Raw genomic sequence first — 24,650 nt, 5'->3', positions numbered from 1 at the left:
AAAGGGCAACTCTGGCGTTTTTAACCATATTAGAATATAGTTGTTTTCAAATGGCATTGACAGTCCTGCCACCAGTAGGGCAGTGCAATTTGCTTTGAAATTCATCAATAATTTGAAATAACCGATAAACAAGAAACCAAAACGGGTAGCTTCTTGGTGTGACGTCACATCGAGTCGATGATGTCAAATCCTACATTACCATAATGTAAACATGCAGAACGCCTGCTAAATGCAAATGCAAAGAAGCGAAGTTGGTGATGTCTCCTGACGACACAGGGAGCTTTTATAGAGTTTTCCAACTAGACAGTGACAGTGGCAATGTAGTCTCTGACATGACAAACACAGGGTGGCCAGTAGAAAGTCATGAGTCGGGAACACAACCAATCTTTAAAATTCCTTTTCAGGAAAACAATGATTTGCAGCCGTATAGTTTGGCGCAGATAATCAGAGTGCAATCGAGAGCATATATTCAAAATTTTATTAAGATCAGTGGACATTGAAAAATCACAGGAGTTGCCCTTTAAGCATTACATGAGGTATTTTTACTTCCATTTTCTATAGCATAGAGAAAAATCAAGCAACATTAAGAATCAAATGGAAGAGAATAATCGGAGATGTTAACATGGCAACACACTTTGTAGCTACACAGGGCACCACAGAGTCCAATGAACATACAAATACCAACAAACCACAACTGTGCATGGCATGTGATTTTTTTTCTTTGAACTCATCTGAAAAATTGGTTCGGAAAGCCCTAAACCAGTTTGAACCAACATAAGTTGCGCTCTCGAGCTGAACCTGAACTAAATTGAAAAGTGTGAACGCAAACGAGAAAAAAATTTTTGTTGAACACCCTGGAGTGAAGTATAACACAATGTCATAGTGCCACATGCAGCTTACGCCTCAAATGTTGCGGACAAGTATTACTAGTGTACTTTTTTTTTTAATAAGTGTCTGTCTCGTCATGTTTGAGCACTCTTCCTAAATGCAAACAACAGCCAAAGCTGGTCCAACACATGTTGATGTTCTGGCATATTCCCTCTTTGGCCCTTGCTAAGGGGCCTACAGGCTCCATTCTTCTATGTTCATACAGTACCGATTTAAAATATGGCGGCTGCCAGTCGCGTGTTACCACATCTGTCGTGAAAGCGCGGCTTTCATTTTATTCAGTCATCAAGCTCCGAAGATGATGTGCTTCTGCGTGAAAGCATTGACAATGATGGCAGTCCTTTCAGGGTTATAGAAACATCCAGTGACTCTGATATAGCCGACAACGAAGACGGTTTGATGAAGCGTGGCAGAGAACTAAGTTATATGGACAGAACCTTCTGCCAGCGCCTCCTCCTTTTACATTTGTATATTGTCAAACAAAGGTTGTGAATTTACTACCCCCATGTCAAATATATTTAGAATCTGCAAAAGATTTCACATTCAGATGTGCAATAAAAAAGAAGATTTTATGAACACATTTTACATTTTTTTGCTGGCACTTAAAAGGGACCTAAAGGCTGATGCTAAGTCGACGTTGACTGTTTAAATACCATACCAGAAACCTCGCAACCCTTGTTTCGTGCCAAGAAAAGACTTAGTTTACAAGAAAATTGCATCTGAAGAGTCCAAATACCTTTATCACAATTCAAATCTCCTGCCTTCCGACCGGGGAGATGACATTGTGTATGCCATATGCCATCACCACCCTTTGCTGTCGTCGGAACAGTCGGTAAGTAAAACGGCGCCCGACAGACGGTGGGACTGAGCCAAAACAGAGCAGTGGACTCACAGCTGCAGGCTACTTTTTGGTCACATGGTGTAGACCATTCGGGCATCCCGCGACATGATATGGAAGTTGAATTCCCTTCTACTTGCAGTTTGTGAGAGTTTCGCGAGCCAGAAAAACCAGCGCAGCACTACGCAATAATGAAATCACTGAAACATGAAAGCGTGGGCGGTGCGGAGTTGAGTGAAAACAAAACCACTCAAATGCCTGCGTCGTTGTCAAGGGTAATTTCAATGAGCTATTTTTTCTAAAAAGGAAATAGAACTGGACAAGTAGCATTTTATTTCGTCTTATAATACAATACAAGCATGTTTTTTGCAACGAATGGTTGGATATTAGTCAGAGAATGTAACTGAGGAGTGCTTTCGTCATCGGGCAAGTACTTGAATGTCCCGGAAGAGTCTCTAATCATGTCCTGCAGTTACCTCAATTTCTTGATTATTAAAGGCAGTGTTCGCGATAATATTGGCACCTTAAAGATTCTCAAGCACTAATCTATCACTTTCGCTTGACTTAATATTTGCCTTTAGTGTCCCCTTTAAAGCGTTAAGTGATGTAGCAATCCTACACAAAGAACCAATTATATTAAAATAGAGTCATCCAGTTAAATGTATATGGCATACTTAAAGGGCCCTTTCACCTGGCCCCATAGCAAATTTTGGTTATACACTGGAAGTTGTTACGTGTCCTCTAGGGAGCATTCTGCCACAAAAAAATGTTCAAATCACCTCATTATTAGCCGAGACAGAAATATTTCAGTGCTGAGAACCTATGATTTTAGCAGGCGGGGCTCCACTGCCAAGCTCTCTCCATTCACCCCATGTAGCATTTGCAAGTGAAATTCCTTCCCTGCATTCTCTCATACCAGACCTTGAGGATCGCGTGATGCATAAGTCACACGGCCCTGCATTCATTTTTTTCTCTCTCGCTTTTTTTTCCCCCCTGCGCTACGCCTTTCTGCTGACCGCGCCGCGCGTGAGCTGTTGTCTCGCTCGCGCAACATACGATTATGAGTGCTGTGCACAAGGAAACATGACTAGCGGTATAATTCAGTGCTACAGGAATACTGAGGCAAAAAAAGCGGATCGCAGAGCCTGATCACGCGCTGGAACACAGTAAAAAATGGCATAGTTTCGATACTTGCACATGTGACTGCACGACCGTGGGAACAAGCAGACGAAGCAGACGAAATGGAAGTACATCGCTCTTGCTTCGGAGCGAAGTAAAACAAAAAAACATGCAGACATTCCGTTTGTGTGTTTTATTATTTCTCTAAATCTCAGTTCGTCAATTCAAGCAACGGATCACACAAATAACAGATGCTGCCTTGAATAATTCTCGAAGTCACACGCCACCACGAGCTATGTCACACTGCGGACCCAATTACATAGGCGCAGGCGCCCGACTACGTCATCGTCCCTCTCCGGGCGGATTCGCCGTGAGTGACGAGGGAAACGGCATTCGGATTGAAATTTCAGGCCTTTCCGCAGCACGCAGCAACGTAATTCTTGGCAAACATGATCGTTGGTGCGCATTGTATGCTCTGCGCTTGTCAGCTCAATATGGCCAGACCTGGTGAGGGGCCTTTAAAAAATATTTTTGTTTACATTATCCTTGCAGAAGATTAAATACCATCATAATAACCATTCATGATAACAATGTTATGATAAATTATGTTTAAGTGATAAATTTCCATTGTACTAGTACAAGAAAAAGATGCATGTTTTGTAAAAAGAGAACCTAATACAACGTAGTATGGTATGCAGCACAGAAATACATGCATTTAATTTAGTAAAATACAGTACTCCTCTCATAGCATTTTTCTTATATGTACATTCTTACAGTGGTTAACCATTCACCATAAAAAAAGAAATTTTAGCTTGAAACAATTCTGGCCAGTTGTCATCTAAATCTCATTAATGCCAAATAAGCATCAGTAAGACCTAGCTGAAACACCTGTACACTTGGGCAACAAGACAAGTGCCATTTCGTTCTTGTGTGAAAGACACACAAAAACACAAGTACAGCACAGCTGAAATTCTATATAACAAAGTTCCTACCTATTCTAACATTCTTACAAAGCTGTGAATTTTAGCAGTATTGAATACATAAATAAAATGGAATTGGATACCAGTAAAACTGAACTTAGAGCCGAGACGTAAGACATAGGAGGGTTGTATCTTTAAAAGTTACACAAAGTCATACATTGTAGCCACTGGGGCTCCCAGATGGAATCCACACAGGCTTCTATGTTACCTCCTTCAGTTATGCTTTTCTAGGCTTCTTGTGACAAAGAATGGCATCTGATTATGCTCATGTGCTCTTCAGAAGCTGCACTCTGTAGAAAGTCTGGACATCTTCAAGCCCCATGATGTGATCATGTGAGAATTCAAAAGCATAATGCAATGTTTTGAATATGGTGTGCATGGTGCAGCTCCTTAGGCCTGCAATCTTGCACCTCAATGCACACAGAATTTGAAACGCTGCTGTTTACTTTAAGTTCATGTGCTATATGGCTGCACAATAAAACTCCGCCATTGTTTTTCTCCTCTAGCTCCTGCAGGCACTGCAAAGTGTTAAAGGGTCCCTCACCAGTCCCCATAGCAAATTTTGGTTATACACTGGAAGTTGTTATGTGTCCTCTAGGGAGCGTTCTGCTGCGATAATTTTTCAAATCAGCTCATTAATAGCCGAGATAGTGTCGCGTACCCATGATTTCAGGAGCCGAGCTTCACTGCAAACATGGACGCTCTCTCCACTTGCCCCGTATAGCCTCCGCAAGCGAAATTCCTTCCCTGCGTTCTCCCATACCAGACCTCGAGGATCGCATGATGCCTACATCATGGGCCCCGCCTTCTTTCTCTACATTTATTTTTTCTCCTAGTTTTTTTGCAAGCTGTTGCGATGTTGCAAAGCACACGATTTTGCACTCTGTGCATGAGAACACCTGACTAGCGGTATAAGTCTGTGCTACATGAATACTGAGACAGACACAAGTGGATCACAGAGCATGATCCCGCACTGGAACGTGGTAGAAAATGGTAGTTTTAGTGTCTGCGCGCACGACTGCACAACCTGGGAACAAGCTGACGAAATGGAAGTACATCTCTTTTGCTGCAGTGCGAAGTAAAACAAAAACATGCAGACATTCGGTCTGTGTGTTTTATTATTTCTGTAAGCTTTAACTTGTCTATTCTAGCAACATATCACACAAATGACAAATGTTGGCTTGAAAATTCTTGAAGTCATGTGTCACCATAAGCGATGTTACAGTGCAAACATGTGTACATAGGCACACCAGCACGTGCACAACATCCTCCGTCTTGGAGCACGGCGGCCGCGAGGAGAAGGAAAAACGGCGTTCTATTTGAAATTTCAAATCTTTCCAGGGCACGTAGCAACATGATCGTTATAGCGCAATGTATGCTCTGCGCTTGTCAGCTCAAAATAGCCAGACCAGGTGAGGGGCCCTTTAATTTGTGAGAATTTCGTCAATTCAGAACTGCAGCACAAGATTGGCTAAGGCACTTGTGCTCCGGGGCAACTCCGGTGATTTTTCAATGTCCACTGACCTTAAAGGGCCCCTGAAACGGTTCGGACAAATTTTGTAGGCGCGTAGGGTACAGCTTAAGTAAAACATTCGCACCACAATTTAAGTGAAGCGTTACGTATTAATGGAGCTGCAAGCGATTAGAAGTTACCCTCCTCCCTAGCTATGCTTTTCCTCCTCAACTCGCTCGCCGAGCGAGCGGCGCTAAGCTCCGCCTTCACTGGTTCAGCGTCACGATGCGACGTCACATCGCTCACTTCCGGCTGTTTAGGAGCACGCCCCCTCCCGCGCGAGACCTCTCCGCTAGCCGCTTGGCCGTCGGCCGAGAGCTATCGAAGCAGCGTGCGTTGCGAGCATTCTGTCGTAGCGCCGAACGTGTCCGGTACTCCGCTAAAAACAGGCAAGCTGGTCATTTCGGCAAATGACTGGAGGCATAAACTCAAGCTGATGAAGGAACTTTAGCGTAGACGTACGTGAGCAGCCTGATCGGTCTGCACGGTCCAGACACTTGCTGGCGCAGCGCTTAACCAGTCAAACAAAGCGCTAATATTGCTCTAACCAAGTGTAAAGCATTTTAAACATTTTTAAATCAACGTGTTGATGATTACACTCCTGCGAAAAATACACACCAGCAGCAAAGAATACACTTCGTTGCTGCTACTGTGTATGGTTGAGCTCTGTGCCACCAGGTGGCTGCACCGTGCAGACCGTTCACATTTGCCCTTCTGCTCATCTCGTGGCTCATCCCGGCACAGTCAAGCGGCCAGACCGTGTCCCCTTGCGCTTGCGTTTGCCCTAATACTGGACTTGCGGTTTGCAGGTCGCTAGGTTTGCAGTCCACAAGGCAACAAAGTCGAATCATAGTGCTCGCGAAAAGACTGAGACCGACTCTGACCGCGGAGCTCTCGTCAAAATGGAGTACGTTGTAACACAAGCAGACGACACTTGCTGTGTGCCGGAAGTGCTGAAGTGTACTAAAAAACTATTCTTGTGTATTCTCTTTAAGTTATTTTCTTTTTACAAAAACAAAGTAACTAACATTCCAACTATTACGAGCATCATTTGTTCACCATAAAGTTGGAAAAATTATCGACCACGCGCCCTGGTCAGCCAATCAGATCGCTCGCCCATGTGACGTAATATGGGTTATTTGCATCATATAGGTAGGGGCGGCTTAAAATTCCGCCGAGCAGTGCGCTACGATCGGCAGCGATGGGTATTTTTAAAAGCTTATAATAAATTACACGCTTTACGCAGAGCACTTAGATGCATCAATTAATGATCAGAAGAACCTACTCTAACGACTCAGTACGTTTGTAGAAAATCGCCAAAATCGTTTCAGGGTCCCTTTAATAAAATTCTGAATATACGTCCTCTTTTGCACTCTGATTATCTGTGCCAAACGATATGACTGCAAGTCATTTAGTTTTTCTGAAAATAAATATTAAAGATTAGTTGCATGTTACTGACTCATGCCCATGAATGTGAGTTTCTAGTGGCCACCATATGTTTGTGACGTCCGAGTCTACATCGCTGCTTCGCCCTGAAATGGCAAAGCTGGCTCCTTTTTCACAGAGACAACGGCTGATAATCATCATTTTGACAGACGTGCTTCTCTTCGTCTTGCCGCAGCACAATGTGTTGAGCCTGGTGTTCGTCAGCTGCCTTGCACGACGGTGGCGGGTCAAAAGCAAACGGTGATCCTTCAGCGCTCATATCGTCGCTGAAATTGCTGCTGTCTAGTTCAAAAGAGCTGGAAAAGCTCCCTGTGTTGTCAGAAGCTATAGTAAGCTTTGCTTTTTTTGCTGTTAGCAACAAGTGTACTGTGTGTTTACATTACAGTAGTGTAGGATTTGAAGTCATCAACTTGTCAAAGGAATCACACAAAGCAGCTACCTGTTTCGGTGTTGGTACCTCATTTATTGGTTATTTAAAGCTATTGATAAGTTTCTAAGCAAACTGAACCACCGTACCAGTAACAGGACTGTCAATGCCATTTGAAAATGATAATATACTAATATGGTTAACAAAACGTCGTAGTTGCCCTTTAATAAAAAGAAAAGCAACCATTATTACAAAACAGTGAAATCAAACAAAGTGATTCAAAAATGCAGTATGAATTCTGAAAGGCTGGGCAGTATGATAAGACACACCCTAGACTTTTTAAATTTCATAACGCCCCATACTTAACCAAGACAGGATCAGTCACATCCTAATGTTAGCCATGCTTCATTTGTAACATTACTGAAAAACTTTCAACCTTAGCCAACACAAAATGAAGAATAAAAAGAAAAGCTTGCAAGAAGAGCACTACTTCATGTCGTGACAACACTTACATCGCCCAGCGAGTAGGATAACCTTGTTTGCTCTCCTAAGTTTGAGCACCTAGTTTCAGATGACGCCAGAAGTGGCTCCTGCTTTGTTGTCTGTATCTGTGTAGAAATGCTTGCCTCTTTCGGAGTATCTAAGAATGACGAAGAAAAAAAAAATCAAGATGATTCATTCCATGCAATCTCCACTAAAAAAGTCACCTTCTCATTATTTTTAGTCGACAAACCTGAAGTCAATTAAGAAACGACATACTTTAAATACCATCAGTATTGCCAAGCAATAACCAGTGGGATTATTGGCGAGGTTACATGTTAGCACTCTGAGGGCAAGGCTCTGGTTGCCACATATACACATGGTTAAACAGGCACCACAAGTGATTATAAATGATGGCATTGAAAGCATCAAAGATGTGTTGCTTTCAAGAGTTGCAATGTCTGTATAAGACCTTCATGGGCATTTTAACTGCTGTGGTTTTACTCAACAGTCACCAGATTTGGCGGCAACACACAGAATTTAGATAGCAAAGCACAATCCAGTGAGCAGCTGGAAGCCATTCAAATGCATCTTTAAATGGACACATTTCTCCAAATTCTGCTAAACCAGAATTCTAGTCTTCACAAAATGTTGCATATTCCAGGCAGATAATGTAAATATTTGAAAACTTGCAACTACAAACATCGACAACAAAAACTGGTCCCCAGAAGACATTTAGAAACAATACAACTGCGACCTAAATTGAAGCCAATGATGACACACATATCAAAATTCAATGGCCCACATGTACAAGGTCAGCACTCCTGATACAGCGACAGGGTAACATCACGCAAGACAGTCTCAAATAACAACAGGAGTCATAGTGACATGCCTCTGAACACTGTTAGGGCTGTTGAAAACAATGCAAGTAAATACTAGACATTACATATGCCCCTCTAACCCGAGCACTGCTAACAAAGATCTTCCTCATAGAAAAGATTTAGCTGAAACTACGGCAATAGGTCTTCAATTAACCATTACAAGCAGCGCTGAATTTAGTTTGTAGCAATTCATGAACAATATTTCCCTGGCCTGCACCATCACACATGCTGCACATTGTGAGAAAACTAACAAAGATGTCACATTACTTCATGGCGGAGAATAAATGCTTGATGCTCCCTCTACAAGAATTTCGTCTTTTGCAGTAAGAAATGTGGTCATGTCAAATGAACCTGGTATGTAATCACAAGGAGCTGCAGAAAGCTTGTAACTACACTGTGAATGAGCTCAACAAATGTGAAACTGAGCAGAAAAAATAATAATTAAATTATGGGGTTTTACGTGCCAAAACCATGATCTAATTACGAGGCACGCTGTAGTGGGGGACTCTGTAAATTTGGACCACTTGAGGTTCTAGACGTGCACCTAAATCTAAGTACACAGGTGTTTTCGCATTCTGAACAGAAGCGGTGACAAGTCTTAAACATACGAACTGTTAGTGAAAGTGCAATGATAGCCAAATTACAAGAGAACTAAGATCATGTCCTTATGGACATAAACATACCAGTCAGCATTAACAGTCTACACCATTAAGTTTTCATCTCCACCATTAAGTTATTAAGCTTTGAGTTTGATTGGATATGCAGCAACTGGTGTGCGATTGTGAACAATGCTCCTGTATGGGAGCTTAAACGTCATTAAATTTATTCCTTTCCAAACACCAATTGCATCTCTAATATGAAAAAAAAGAAACACCCCAAAAAAGTCAAAGGATTCACGCTACCTTGGTTAAAGATGCCAGGCTAAGGTCACCTAGCAAGTTCATAGATTACCTATGATTTTGTGATGCCCTGCAATGCCCATGTCTTTTTCTCTATATTTCAATTCTTCATTAATTTTCCTTGCTATTAAAAATTAAAGCCACCATTAGCAGGATTTCTTGACCAGGAAAACAGAGCATGGTCAAAGTCATGTCCGCCAAATATACAATAAGCACAGTGCGGCTGCGCATAAAGGTGTTGGATAAGCTGTGCTAGGGATAGTCCAACTCTCCCTTCCGATGGCAAGAGTGGAAGCCAGATACATAAGGAAGCAGCAAAGACTTTTGCTACATTGTACCATGCAGTGAAATCTGAGTCATGGAGATGGTAGAGGTATTATCACATTCGCCCTTAAAGCTGTCACCCTTAAGAGAGTACCAACACAAAAATTTTTTGTACCCCCCCCCCTTTTTTTTTGCTTCTTAAGGTAGCTGTCTACTCCATAGTTATGGCAACAGCAACACAAATAAATAATTACAGCACCTTTTGTATGTTCTACCACAAATGCTCGGTAAGCAGAGCACTGCTTCGAAAGTGAAAAACATTACTTCTCAGGTCACCAAAAGCGGAGATGGCAGGGTGTGGTTGTTGAAGGCCATACAATGGCCATGTCGCTGAAAGCTGCCAAACCGACCCCTTTGATTGTTCATTTTTCTTGGAAACGCAGGGGACACTCTGCACCCTAGTGTCCCATCAAGTGCTGAATGGACTCCGCTTTGGCCATCACAGCCAGTATGTAAGCACCACGAGACTGCCACAACAGGTTTCGGTGACAAAACCCGACCTTGTTTAGGTCCAAAGCCACACTGCTTTTGGCGTGCATTTTGAAATGGTCATATTTTTTAAAAGTTAACATAATTATTTGCTGTGCTCTCAGGAAATTGAGACTCCAAAACGTAATTTCTGGGTTGAGGGCTACTAATAAAGTATTAAAGATTGGAGAAAAAAATTTGTCAGTATTCCTTCAGATAAGCCTGTAACATAGGGCACACAATGCAAGGAAGTCTGTGCACCCTCAATATATTTCATTTGTTGAGGTCTGTATGTAATGTAAGGAAGTCCATGCAACCTCAATAGGAAGTTTTAGATGTTGCGCACCAAAAATTTAGGGACACAAACCGTTGGATTTACAAAAGAACGCAAAAAGGTATAGAAAAGAAAGCAAAAGGCGTACAAAAGAATGCAAGCAGGGCATGGTGATCTGGGTGCGCAAACGTCCCTTTGAACCCAAAGCCGTTTCTGTATGCACCATCTAAAACTCCCTAATATCATATTTCATTTGTCGATACCTGTGTGCACTTTGCCAAAGGTGTTGAAGGAAGTGCACAAGTAACAAGAGCTGTCACCAGGCTATGCATTCTGAATTGATCACTTTCAATGGATAGTCAAGCTAGCAGGTAGAACACTTCTTCTCTCCTGTAAGAGATTGTCAGACGCTACATCACACAAGTACCCCTGAAAGTGATCAGCCAATACAGCCCCTCGTTCTTCTACAGGGCATCCATAGCACTACTCATGCTCTAAAGTTGAACAGTGACAACTGTCCCGCATTCATCAAGAGTACTCAAGCACTCACAAGCTTCTGTGGGGCCATAGCCAGAACACAGCTACAGTTCCTACATACAGTGCCTTCATAGATAATGGCACTTGCCACAATAGCGCAGTGGCTATGGCAATGCACTGCTGAGCTCGAGGTTATGGGTTTGATCCTGGCAACGGTGGCTGCATTCTGATGGAACAGAAGACAAAAGCGCTTGTGTACAGGTGCCCCGTTAAAGAACCCCAGATGGCAGTAGTCAAAATTAATCCACAGTGTACCACTATGGCACGCCTCATAATTAGATTGTGGTTTTGGCACACAAAGCACCAGAAATTTATTTTTCAATACTTTTGGCAAGGGCTGTGCATGCAACAAACAACATAATAGGTACTGCATAATACAATGCGCTCACGTAGCAGGGCTTTGCTACCCTTTGAAAATCCTGCAGGAAGTTTAAATGCAAACAAACCTCCTTACTGTGTCACCTATAATTGAGCAAGCATGGGTTGGCATAGTCAGACACAAGTACATGAACTCACACTCGCTCCACTCATTTCACAAACGTGGGATAACGTGTTAATGAGTAGATGCAAGTATGAACAGGAATGAGTGCCAGTTAATTTGAGCGGACGTGAGCATAAACAGGAGTGAATGTTGGTGAACTTGGGCTCAAACAAATGCCAGTGACAGTGATTTTGAATGGGTGTTAATATGTACATGAGTGTTGGTGAGTGGGAGCAAATGCGAGTAAGTATTAAACCTAAGTGATCTTGAGCGCGATGGCGACAAGTGACGAGACGGCTCTCGCATGCACTCATCGCTTATAAGTTGAACCCCATGTGAGCGATGACTTTGAGCGACTCTCCCCCGTGTTGCAGGTACGTGGCAACAAGCACGCACTAAAACTAGCGCGACACTTTCTCTAAAAGCTTAAGTTGACCTGTTTTGCTGTGAAGAGCAATATACAATATTCCTGAAGGTCTTGCAGCAGGCCTTTTTACCCTTGCCCACATCAAAATTCGGTCGTTTGCTTGTTCTGTGCAACAACCAGTCGTATGTCACTGATGTATAGCCTGTTACAGCTTCGCACTATTGGCTAGTCGCTCAAACCACTTACAAACGAGTGACAAATTCTAGATTTCCAGGACCAAGGGATCAAGTGACAAGAAGGAACAATTTGTTTGCGCAACGGCCCATTTCATTGCTTGAAGCAGTCACTGTCGCACACAAAATTGCTCACATGTGGTTTGGGGTTCATAGATTGAGTGGGTATTTGCAAGTATTAAGTGGCTACTAACAAGAGTGAGAGTGGGAGAGTATGAGCAGGCATGAGTAGGAACGTGAGTGAGTGATAAGTCTGTGCATACATGAGTGCGAGTGAGTATATATCTTGTGAGCATATTCATGAGTATCCGCTAACTCTGTTGCCTATGTGCTAAAGTGTCACATGATGTTAAACTGATCCCATATGGCTAGTACTTAAAAATGCGCCCGCTTAAATGAGTAATAAGCATAGAATCTGTTAAGAATTATTTTTAATTCTGAAAGTACAATTTCAAATCTCAATCAAATGGGTGCAAATTTCAACACATGTCCGAGTTATTCCAGCTATCACTTGAGCGCGTAATAGAGAGATACCGCACACACAGAATCGGTACATTCAACATAAACTCAGTATTTCTGAAGCCGCATGAAGGGCATATTACGTGTTCATTTACACAAAAACAAAACCACCACGGTTTCTGACGACACAAGATAGAACTCCGAACCAGGTTCTTTAGGGTGTAAACAAAAAAAAGGGGGGGGGGGGAAGAACCGTACTACGTAAAGAGACCCCGTACTACGTAAAGAGACCCGAATCTTGTTTAGAAGTAACCTCCAGTGTATCATTTCTTGCCCACTTCCGAGACAAACACATATCGTTCTAATGTGCTTGCAAAACCTACTGGCGGATAAATGTACGCAAGAAACACCATCATTCCTCAAGCTGGCCTGCGTTTAAGGAAGTGCAGGGGAGAAAAGAGCATCTTGAGATGATTGAACAGACGTGGTTTATAACCTGCAACGTTCGTACAAAACTGCCCACATAGCCTCTGAAATAAAACATGCGAAAGAACGTTTCTGAAACTGAATACGTATTTACAACAAGGATTGCTACACGCAAGCCATTGTACCGCTGCCCCCACTTGGTTGCGAAGATTCGATTAAATCGGATCTACTATTAGGCTTATGCGATCGCAAAGGTAAAACAATCTGATGAATGATCAACACGTCAAAGTACACTACAAGAGGAGCGTTAACCTTGACTATGGTGCTTTTCTTGACCCATAATTTTCATCCATCGAGCATCAGAGTTTTCCAATATCTTCTTTCTTCTAATTTCTCTCCTACGAGCTGCTTGCTCGGCGGCGTCCTCCATTATGCGAACGCTTACAGCGCCATCTCACAAAATAACAAGTGGACAGTCAGCTCAAGTTTGTATAGGTGTTCTGTGGCTCAATCTCGGAGGTCATACGTGGTCATACTACAGATTTTCTTCATCTTCATCAGCATCCTATTTTATGTCCACTGCAAGACGAAGGCATCTCCCTGCGATCTCCAGCGCCAACCGATTCCAACTAGCGCCTGCGAATTTTATCCAGCGTCTGTTTGATCTATAGAGTTTCCTACAACTACATGAAACTTTATGGTTTTCTCATACGTTGTTGATGTTGTCTAAAACCAAACGCCCGTGACGTGTTTCAGCTCCTGCAAAAATTTGGAGGATGCTTAAAGGAGCACTTGCAGAAAAATTCGAAGTCGAGTTGACGTGTGGGATCGAGTTCTGTAGGCACACACACATCGTCTGCAAAATATAAACGGCGAATATAGCTTCATCATCATCAGCAGTAGCAGCCTGTTTTCTGTCCACTGCAGGACGAAGGCCTCTCCCTTCGATCCCCTGTCCTGCATGGTCCTGCGCCAACCGATTGCAACTAGCGTCGCGAACTTCCTCATTTCATCGCTCCGCCTAGTCTTCTGTCGTCTTCGATTGCGTTTCCCTTCTCTTGGTACCCATTCTGTAACCCTAATGGTGCAACGATTATCTAATCTGCGCATTACATGACCTGCCCAGCTCCATTTTTTTCACTTGATGACAATTAAAATTGCTCTCTGATCCAAACCGCTCTCTTTATGTCTCTTAACGTTATGCCCAGCAATATTTGTTCCATGGCTCTTGGAACGGTCCTTGTTCTCAAGTGTAGCTTTGTCAGTCTCGAAGTCTCTGCTTAGAACGTATTTAAAATCAAATTTAAAGTGCGTGCACGAGACGTTCATTTGAGGCATAGAGTTTCTCACTGTAGTGAGGAACCCTCTCTATGATTTGAGGGATCGCCAGTCGTTTATGCGCAGGCACAAGAAAGAGCGTGCGCGAGAGAGCCCGCGGGCTACAGTGGCTGGAATTCCAGCCAGTGTACCCGGGCCTCATAAATTGAAAATCTGGAAGGCAGAGCGCATAAGCAACTGCGGTTGAACGCAAGTGGCTTCAAGGCCGCCGGTGACGATGACTGACCCAGCACCAGCACCAAACTGCGTGCAAGTTTCTCGCCGCTCCGATAGCCCCGATGTTCTTTTTAACGCGACAGCCAGAAAAGCCGGTGTCGTCGGGGGCGTTGGCCATGAGCGAAAAATCCCGGAAGGCAATTCCTTAATAAAAACAACTTGCAACCTGGGCGGGGTGGGAATCGATCCGGGGTCTCCGGAGTGTGAGGCGGAGACGCTACCACTCAACCATGGGTTCTATGGTTCAAAGCGGGACAAAAGCGCCTCTACTGAATGCGGTGTTGCCTTAGAAACGTGCCGTAGAAAATTATACTGTGGTGTATATCGGTAATTATGAGCATGTAAATTACAGAAGTCACAGTTAAACGAGCAGCGAAGCACGTTTCCGCTACATTCCTTCTGCGCTTGGCGCACACGCAGAGCCATCTTGGGGCAAACACAGAAGACCCCCTCCTCGCAATGTACGGCGCTGGCCCTACAGGTGGCGCGCCACTCGCCCGCTTCTTAAGGCCCCTTGATAATTTGAAAGTAGCGACACTCTCCTCCTCACGGCCCTTTCGTCCTCGATTCTCCTCGCCCGCCGGCTGCGCACGGCACGCTTTTTCATCTGGGCTCCCGCGGACGGGCCGCAGGATTCTACGGAGGCGTGTTATTTTGGGCCAGTTGCGCGGCCCAGTGGGGTTGAAAATTTTGAGAAATGCTAATAACAGCATCGATAATGCTGGAGGCAACGTTTATGAGGAGGTTGGTTTTTTTCTTAAAGCAGTATGAACGGGATATACCGATATAAAGGGAGTTTTGAGGCGAGTTCTATACTCCAGACCACTTCTCTGCCGCATGACGAGATGCTTTACTTTGTGCGTCTGATCTAGTATTGCCAATTGTGACACGTCCCTTTGTGTGTGGCTTATTAAGCGAAAGCCTTAGACCTAGCTCTGTTTCAAGGTCACGTTCTGAGCTACAGAAAATATCACGTGACCAAAGGAAGGCGGGAAGCGAACCAGAGCATGTGCAGTCGTGTATAAGAGATGATTAATGATTAGCAAAGTAATGATTGATTAGTGATTGGATTAAGATGAATTCAGGTATATTAAGGAGGATTAAAGTCGATGAAGGTGGATTAGGGTGAATGAAGTAGATTAAGGTGCATTAGGGAGGAGTAAGGTGGATGAAGATTACGGTGGATTAAGGTGCATAAGGAGGACTAGGTTGGATTAAGGTCGATAAGGGTGGATTAGGGTGGATTAGATGAGATGAACATATATATATATATATATATATATATATATATATATATATATAAACGAGAAGAAAGGGGGTTAACCGAGGGACCCGAAAATTGCCTTCAGGTAGCATATGTGGGTTTATTGACCAGTTGCCTTCACCCGAAAAGATCACGTTCTCGTGACGCCTGCGGCAAAAAAGACGTTCCACGTCCGCCGCCATGGTCTGTGAGTGGGGGCACTGGCTAACACTCCCAGGGTTCTACTAGTACACATAAATACCCAAGAAAGTGGACGGGGAAACGCCGCCGCGGTAGCTCAATTGGTAGAGCATCGCACGCGACATGCGAAGGTTGTGGGTTCGGTTCCCACCTGCGGCAAGTTGTTTTTTCATCCACTTTAATTTCCATTAATTTATCATTACTTTATTTCATTTATTAAGCACATGCAATTTCCCCTATGTTGTACTTGGTGTCAGTGTTTGTTGGCTTCTCATTATATGACTAATAATTATCGGGTCCCTCGGTTAACCCCCTTTCTTCTCGTTTATTACATAACGAGGGTCTCGAATCCGGCAACATTGATGCCTTCAGGTAGCATATGTGGGTTTATTGACCAGTTGCCTTCACCCGAAAAGATCACGTTCTCGTGACGCCTGCGGCAAAAAAGACGTTCCACGTCCGCCGCCATGGTCTGTGAGTGGGGGCACTGGCTAACACTCCCAGGGTTCTACTAGTACACATAAATACCCAAGAAAGTGGACGGGGAAACGCCGCCGCGGTAGCTCAATTGGTAGAGCATCGCACGCGACATGCGAAGGTTGTGGGTTCGGTTCCCACCTGCGGCAAGTTGTTTTTTCATCCACTTTAATTTCCATTAATTTATCATTACTTTATTTCATTTATTAAGCACATGCAATTTCCCCTATGTTGTACTTGGTGTCAGTGTTTGTTGGCTTCTCATTATATGACTAATAATTATCGGGTCCCTCGGTTAACCCCCTTTCTTCTCGTTTATTACATAACGAGGGTCTCGAATCCGGCAACATTGATGCCTTCAGGTAGCATATGTGGGTTTATTGACCAGTTGCCTTCACCCGAAAAGATCACGTTCTCGTGACGCCTGCGGCAAAAAAGACGTTCCACGTCCGCCGCCATGGTCTGTGAGTGGGGGCACTGGCTAACACTCCCAGGGTTCTACTAGTACACATAAATACCCAAGAAAGTGGACGGGGAAACGCCGCCGCGGTAGCTCAATTGGTAGAGCATCGCACGCGACATGCGAAGGTTGTGGGTTCGGTTCCCACCTGCGGCAAGTTGTTTTTTCATCCACTTTAATTTCCATTAATTTATCATTACTTTATTTCATTTATTAAGCACATGCAATTTCCCCTATGTTGTACTTGGTGTCAGTGTTTGTTGGCTTCTCATTATATGACTAATAATTATCGGGTCCCTCGGTTAACCCCCTTTCTTCTCGTTTATTACATAACGAGGGTCTCGAATCCGGCAACATTGATGCCTTCAGGTAGCATATGTGGGTTTATTGACCAGTTGCCTTCACCCGAAAAGATCACGTTCTCGTGACGCCTGCGGCAAAAAAGACGTTCCACGTCCGCCGCCATGGTCTGTGAGTGGGGGCACTGGCTAACACTCCCAGGGTTCTACTAGTACACATAAATACCCAAGAAAGTGGACGGGGAAACGCCGCCGCGGTAGCTCAATTGGTAGAGCATCGCACGCGACATGCGAAGGTTGTGGGTTCGGTTCCCACCTGCGGCAAGTTGTTTTTTCATCCACTTTAATTTCCATTAATTTATCATTACTTTATTTCATTTATTAAGCACATGCAATTTCCCCTATGTTGTACTTGGTGTCAGTGTTTGTTGGCTTCTCATTATATGACTAATAATTATCGGGTCCCTCGGTTAACCCCCTTTCTTCTCGTTTATTACATAACGAGGGTCTCGAATCCGGCAACATTGATGCCTTCAGGTAGCATATGTGGGTTTATTGACCAGTTGCCTTCACCCGAAAAGATCACGTTCTCGTGACGCCTGCGGCAAAAAAGACGTTCCACGTCCGCCGCCATGGTCTGTGAGTGGGGGCACTGGCTAACACTCCCAGGGTTCTACTAGTACACATAAATACCCAAGAAAGTGGACGGGGAAACGCCGCCGCGGTAGCTCAATTGGTAGAGCATCGCACGCGACATGCGAAGGTTGTGGGTTCGGTTCCCACCTGCGGCAAGTTGTTTTTTCATCCACTTTAATTTCCATTAATTTATCATTACTTTATTTCATTTATTAAGCACATGCAATTTCCCCTATGTTGTACTTGGTGTCAGTGTTTGTTGGCTTCTCATTATATGACTAATAATTATCGGGTCCCTCGGTTAACCCCCTTTCTTCTCGTTTATTACATAACGAGGGTCTCGAATCCGGCAACATTGATGCCTTCAGGTAGCATATGTGGGTTTATTGACCAGTTGCCTTCACCCGAAAAGATCACGTTCTCGTGACGCCTGCGGCAAAAAAGACGTTCCACGTCCGCCGCCATGGTCTGTGAGTGGGGGCACTGGCTAACACTCCCAGGGTTCTACTAGTACACATAAATACCCAAGAAAGTGGACGGGGAAACGCCGCCGCGGTAGCTCAATTGGTAGAGCATCGCACGCGACATGCGAAGGTTGTGGGTTCGGTTCCCACCTGCGGCAAGTTGTTTTTTCATCCACTTTAATTTCCATTAATTTATCATTACTTTATTTCATTTATTAAGCACATGCAATTTCCCCTATGTTGTACTTGGTGTCAGTGTTTGTTGGCTTCTCATTATATGACTAATAATTATCGGGTCCCTCGGTTAACCCCCTTTCTTCTCGTTTATTACATAACGAGGGTCTCGAATCCGGCAACATTGATGCCTTCAGGTAGCATATGTGGGTTTATTGACCAGTTGCCTTCACCCGAAAAGATCACGTTCTCGTGACGCCTGCGGCAAAAAAGACGTTCCACGTCCGCCGCCATGGTCTGTGAGTGGGGGCACTGGCTAACACTCCCAGGGTTCTACTAGTACACATAAATACCCAAGAAAGTGGACGGGGAAACGCCGCCGCGGTAGCTCAATTGGTAGAGCATCGCACGCGACATGCGAAGGTTGTGGGTTCGGTTCCCACCTGCGGCAAGTTGTTTTTTCATCCACTTTAATTTCCATTAATTTATCATTACTTTATTTCATTTATTAAGCACATGCAATTTCCCCTATGTTGTACTTGGTGTCAGTGTTTGTTGGCTTCTCATTATATGACTATATATATATATATATATATATAGAGAGAGAGAGAGAGAGAAAATTATCAGCCATAGCACTCGTAGTGCTGCCCTCTGGGCCGTTCTTTTTTTGCAAGTAGTCCTATTAGGGTTATTATAATTACACGAAGGTATTTCGCCCTCGCGAGCAGCAGTCCTTGAGATAGTTACTCTGGCTAGCTTCCCACGCTATGCGTGCCACACTCGCACCTGTTTAAGCTTTTTCCTAGACGCTAGAGCTATACTATGTCCGCACAACCTTGAGCGATCGTCCGACTGCACAATCTTGAACATCAGTCCCTTTCCACGTAAGTATGAGGCTTAGCACAGGAGCAATGGCGCTTCAAAGTAACCTGGGGCCTGACGAACCAATCGACTGAGCTATCTTTCCGGGCAACATCCAACGGTCACAAGTTCAAATCACGTGTTCTCTTCCTTTTTTTGTTTTCCTTCCTTTCTTTCTTTTTTCTTCCCCCTTTTTAATGTCTTTTCTTTTAGTTTATCACCGTACGGGAACCGTATATATATATATATATATATATATATATATATATATATATATATATATATATATTTATATATATATGTATATATATATATATATCCTCTATTATGTATGGCCACACATGTGCAGGTCATAAATACCAGGTTCCTAGCTGAGTGCCATCCGTGCGGTATAACCTAGCTCAGATTGGTCCGCCTTGACAGATCAAATAAGGCACCACTGTAGGTTAAATGAGGCGTACAACTCCTGCGGGGGCGGTAGAGTATCCGCCTCCCGTGCAAGAGGACCGTGGTTCAAATCCCGGTGCCACGCAATTCTCCACCGGAAAATAAAAAAAAACCGTGTGTTGAGAAAATTGCACAAACAGGCCTGGAGTGCGGCCTGATCCCGGTGACCAGAACCAGTAGCGCACCCTCTCACCAGAGCAGGATTGGCCACCCTGGTGCAGTACTTGGCCACAACCTCCTATATGAATACAACAATCAAACCCCGGCTCTCAATCTCCAGCAGCCGCGAAGCAACTGACCACGGCGGTGGTCAGATCTGTGACGCAGCAGAGGGTGCTAAGAATACCTAGCTCCGGACAGGCCGCCATTGGAATCTGAACCTAGCAACGTTTAACGTTCGAACGTTATCTAGTGAGGCGAGTCTAGCAGTGTAAATGGAAGAATTAGAGGGTAATAAATGGGATGTAATAGGGCTCAGTGAGGTTAGGAGCACAAAAGAAGCATATACAGTCCTAAAAAGCGGGCACGTACTGTGCTACCGGGGCTTAGCGGAGAGACGAGAACTAGGAATCGGATTCCTGATTATTAAGGATATAGCTGGTAACATACAGGAATTCTATAGCAATAACGAGAGGGTGGCAGGCTTGTTGTGAAACTTAATAAGAGGTACAAATTGAAGGTAGTACAAGTCTACGCCCCTACATCCAGTCATGATGACCAGGAAGTCGAAAGCTTTTATGTAGACGTGGAATCGGCGATGGGTAAAGTCAAAACAAAATACACTATACTGATGGGCGACTTCAATGCCAGGGTAGGCAAGAAGCAGGCTGGAGACAAGTCAGTGATCGATGGGAATATGGCATAGGCTCTAGGAATAGCAGGGGAGAGTTATTAGTAGAGCTTGCAGAACAAAATAATATGCGGATAATGAATACCTTTTTCCGCAAGCGGGTTAGCCGAAAGTGACGTGGAGGAGCCCGAATGGTGAGACTAGAAATGAAATCGACTTCATACTCCGCGCGAACCCTGGCATCATACAAGATGTAGACGTGCTCGGCAAGGTGCGCTGCAGTGATCATAGGATGGTAAGAACTCGAATTAGCCTTGACTTGAAGAGGGAACGAAAGAAACTGGTACATAAGAAGCCAATCAATGAGTTAGCGGTAAAAGGGAAACTAGAGGAATTCCGGATCAAGCTACAGAACAGGTATTCGGCTTTAACTCAGGAAGAGGACCTTAGTGTTGAAGCAATGAACGACAATCTTATGGGCATCATTAAGGAGTGCGCATAGAAGTCGGTGGTAACGCCGTTAGACAGGAGACCAGTAAGCTATCGCAAGAGACGAAAGATCTGATCAAGAAACGCCAATGTATGAAAGCCTCTAACCCTACAGCTGGAATAGAACTGGCAGAACTCTCTAAGTTAATCAACAAGCGTAAGACAGCTGACATAAGGAACTATAATATGGGTAGAATTGAACAGGCTCTCAGGAACGGAGGAAGCCTAAAAGCAGTGAAGAAGAAACTAGGAATAGGCAAGAATCAGATGTATGCGTTAAGAGACAAAGCCGGCAATATCGTTACTAATTTGGATGAGATAGTTCAAGTGGCTGAGGAGTTCTATAGAGATTTATACAGTACCAGTAACACTCACGAAGATAAGGAGAGAGAGAATAGTTTAGAGGAACTTGAAATCCCACAAGTAACGCCAGAAGAGGTAAAGAACGCCTTGGGAGCTATGCAAAGGGGGAAGGCAGCTGGGGACGATCAGGTAACAGCATATTTGTTGAAGGATGGTGGGAACACTGTCCTAGAAAGACTGGCCACCCTATATACACGATGCCTCATGACCTCGAACGTACCGGAATCTTGGAAGAACGCTAACATAATCCTAATCCATAAGGAAGGGGACGCCAAAGACTTGAAAAGTTATAGGCCGATCAGCTTACTGTCCGTTGCCTACAAAGTATTTACTAAGGTAATCGCAAATAGAATCAGGAATACCATAGACTTCTGTCAAGCAACAATAGATCATATTCACACTATCAATCAGGTGATAGAGAAATGTGCGGAATATAACCAACCCTTCGATATAGCCTTCATTGATTACGAAAAAGCGTTTGATTCAGTCGAAACCTCAGCAGTCATGAAGGCATTACGGAATCAGGGTGTAGATGAGCCATATGTAAAAATACTGGAAGATATCTATAGCGGCTCCACAGCCACCGTAGTCCTCCACAGGGAAAGCAACAAAATCCCAATAAAGAAAGGCGTCAGACAGGGAGATACGATCTCTCCAATGCTATTCACAGCGTGTTTACAGGAGGTATTCAGAGACCTGGAGTGGGAAGAATTGGGGATAAAAGTTGATGGAGAATACCTTAGCAACTTGCGATTCGCTGATGATATTGCCTTGCTTAGCAACTCACGAGACCAATTGCAATGCGTGCTCACTGACCTGGAGAGGCAAAGCAGAAGGGTGGGTCTGAAAATTAATCTGCAGAAAACTAAAGTAATGTTTAACAGTCTCGGAAGAGAACAGCGGTTTACGATAGGTAGCGAGGAACTGGAAGTGGTAAGGGAATACATTTATTTAGGGCAGGTAGTGACCACGGATCCGAATCATGAGACTGAAAAAACCAGAAGAATAAGAATGGGCTGGGGTGCGTTTGGCAGGCATTCTCAAATCATGAACAGCAGGTTGCCACTATCCCTCAAGAGAAAAGTGTATAACAGCTGTGTGTTGCCAGTACTCACGTACTGGGCAAAAACCTGGAGGCTTACGAAAAGGGTTCTGCTGAAATTGAGGACGACGCAACGAGCTATGGAAAGAAGAATGATGGGTGTAACGTTAAGGGATAAGCAAAGAGCAGATTGGGTGAGGGAACAAACGCGAGTTAATGACATCTTAGTTGAAATCAAGAAAAAGAAATGGGCAGGACATGCAATGAGGAGGGAAGATAATTAACCGATGGTCATTAAGGGTTACGGACTGGATCCCAAGGGAAGGGAAGTAGACCTGTACAATGTTCATTTTGTACCTCTTATTAAGTTTCACAACAAGACCTGCCACCCTCTCGTTAATGCTACATAATTCCTGTATTTTACCAGCTATATTCTTATTAATCAGGCATCCGACCCCTAGTTCTCTTCTCTCCGCTAAGCCCCGGTAGCAGAGGACGTGCCCGCTTTTATGCGAAGCATATTACTAGAGCTCAACCCAGCTCCTCAGGCGCGGCGGTGTCGCCTTCAATGACCTTTGACCCCATGCCATACCACGTGACACCGTGACGTCACGACAGAGGAGAAATGGAGCTCCAATTCGCGCCGTCGCTCGCGGCGTCGCCTTCAAGGCTGACCACGTGACACCGTGACGTCACGACAGAGGAGAAACGGGGCTCCAACTCGCGCCGTCGCTCGCGGCGTCGCGGCGGTATATATAAGCGGCTGCGCTTGTTTCTAGGTGGCTTTGGCTCAACTCTTGCAAGATGGGCTGGGTGGGAATCGAACCAGGGTCTCCGGAGTGTGAGACGGAGACGCTACCACTGAGCCACGAGTACGACGCTTCAAAGCGGTACAAAAGCGCCTCTAGTGAATGCGGTGTTGCCTTAGAAACGAGCTGTTTCTAAGGCTCAGGCGTGCGTCGCTTGCTCAGGCGCACATTTCGTTGCCGTGCCGAACGCTGCGTTGCTCGAAGCTCACCGCGTCCAATGCGGAGCGCGTAGTCGCTGCGCCGTAGCCCATTGTCTTACACCCCTTGGCGGGTCGACGGGAACGCTGTCGCGTTCCACTCTTGAAGGCGAAGCAGAGTAACGCATGAGTTGTTTCTTCGTCTAGCCGAACCAAATATAGCCAAACAACAGCAGTTCACCAGGCTAAACAGTGGTTCAACAACTAAAATACAGGCAAGTATGCTTCGCATCCCGTGCTAAGCCACAGCCATTTTTTAGCACTGTATATGCTTCTTTTGGTCTCCTAACTTCACTGAGCCCTATTATATCCCATTTACTGCCCTCTAATCCGTCCACGTTACCCGCACGGAAACTCGCCGCACGCCGTTTGCCGTTCGCAGGCCCCCGTGCGACGGCGAGATTTCCTTGCCGTAGAGAGGACGGGCCCGGGACCCATTTGTGCGGCAGCCGTACGGCGAAGCGGCCAATCAGCGACCGAGGAGTGGTCACTCTGGCACCGACGGCAGCTTCACCACCTCTGATCGTTCGGTGCCGCCGATATCGTCGCTAGGCCTTTTCCGGTTCACTTCAAAGCTAAAGTTTACGGCACTTCGGAATGAATCACCGACTGTCACAAGGCGCAATATTTTCTCACCGTTGTTGTCGCTCTTCGCAATAATTATAATAATCGCGACATGAACTTCGAATCGCCAGTTGTTGACCTCTGCTGGCAGAGCACGCGTATGCGCGAGCAGACGACGCAGCATAGTTTTACGTCGCTATTTTTTGTGGCCCACGTGACCAAGCCATGTTGCGTATCCTCCTCTGTGACGCCATAGCATCCCCCGGAGCCCAGAAACCGAAACCGAAATCGCTCGGTATAATAATGCTATTATTAAATTATTTATCGGATATATATGAATCACGCCGTGTCTATCGTGCTCCCTGAAGCATGACGGAACGTTTGAATCAACAAACGCATGAACGAAAATTTTGATGTCTCCACCCCTTTAAAGTGAATGAGGGAGGATTAGGGTGGATTAAAAAGGATTAAGGTGCACTAAGGAGGGCTAGGGTAGATTAAGGTCGATGAAGGTGGATTAGGGTGCATTAAGGAGGACTTTCGTGGATTATGATGGATTAAAGTGAATAAAGGAGGGTTATAGTGGATTAAGGTCGATGA

General features: G+C 44.6%; 1 protein-coding gene across 1 annotated transcript in view; it reads right to left on the bottom strand.

Moving 5' to 3' along the window:
• Positions 1–13,452, bottom strand: part of LOC135907451 (guided entry of tail-anchored proteins factor CAMLG-like) — a 39,415-nt gene extending 25,963 nt beyond the window's left edge. Inside the window, exons 1-2 of the mRNA XM_065439140.1 lie at positions 13,293–13,452; positions 7,664–7,791 (exon numbers count right to left, since the gene is read on the bottom strand). Of these exons, the coding sequence (XP_065295212.1) occupies positions 7,664–7,791; positions 13,293–13,410 (246 nt within the window). The 5' untranslated portion in view covers positions 13,411–13,452. The remainder of the gene's footprint in view (positions 1–7,663; positions 7,792–13,292) is intronic.
• Positions 13,453–24,650: the final 11,198 nt, after the last annotated feature.

The sequence above is a fragment of the Dermacentor albipictus genome, chromosome 1 (genome assembly GCF_038994185.2).
Source record: "Dermacentor albipictus isolate Rhodes 1998 colony chromosome 1, USDA_Dalb.pri_finalv2, whole genome shotgun sequence".
Classification (NCBI taxonomy): domain Eukaryota; kingdom Metazoa; phylum Arthropoda; class Arachnida; order Ixodida; family Ixodidae; genus Dermacentor; species Dermacentor albipictus.
Note: the sequence above shows the minus strand (reverse complement) of the source record. Positions and strands in the feature narration are given on the sequence as shown.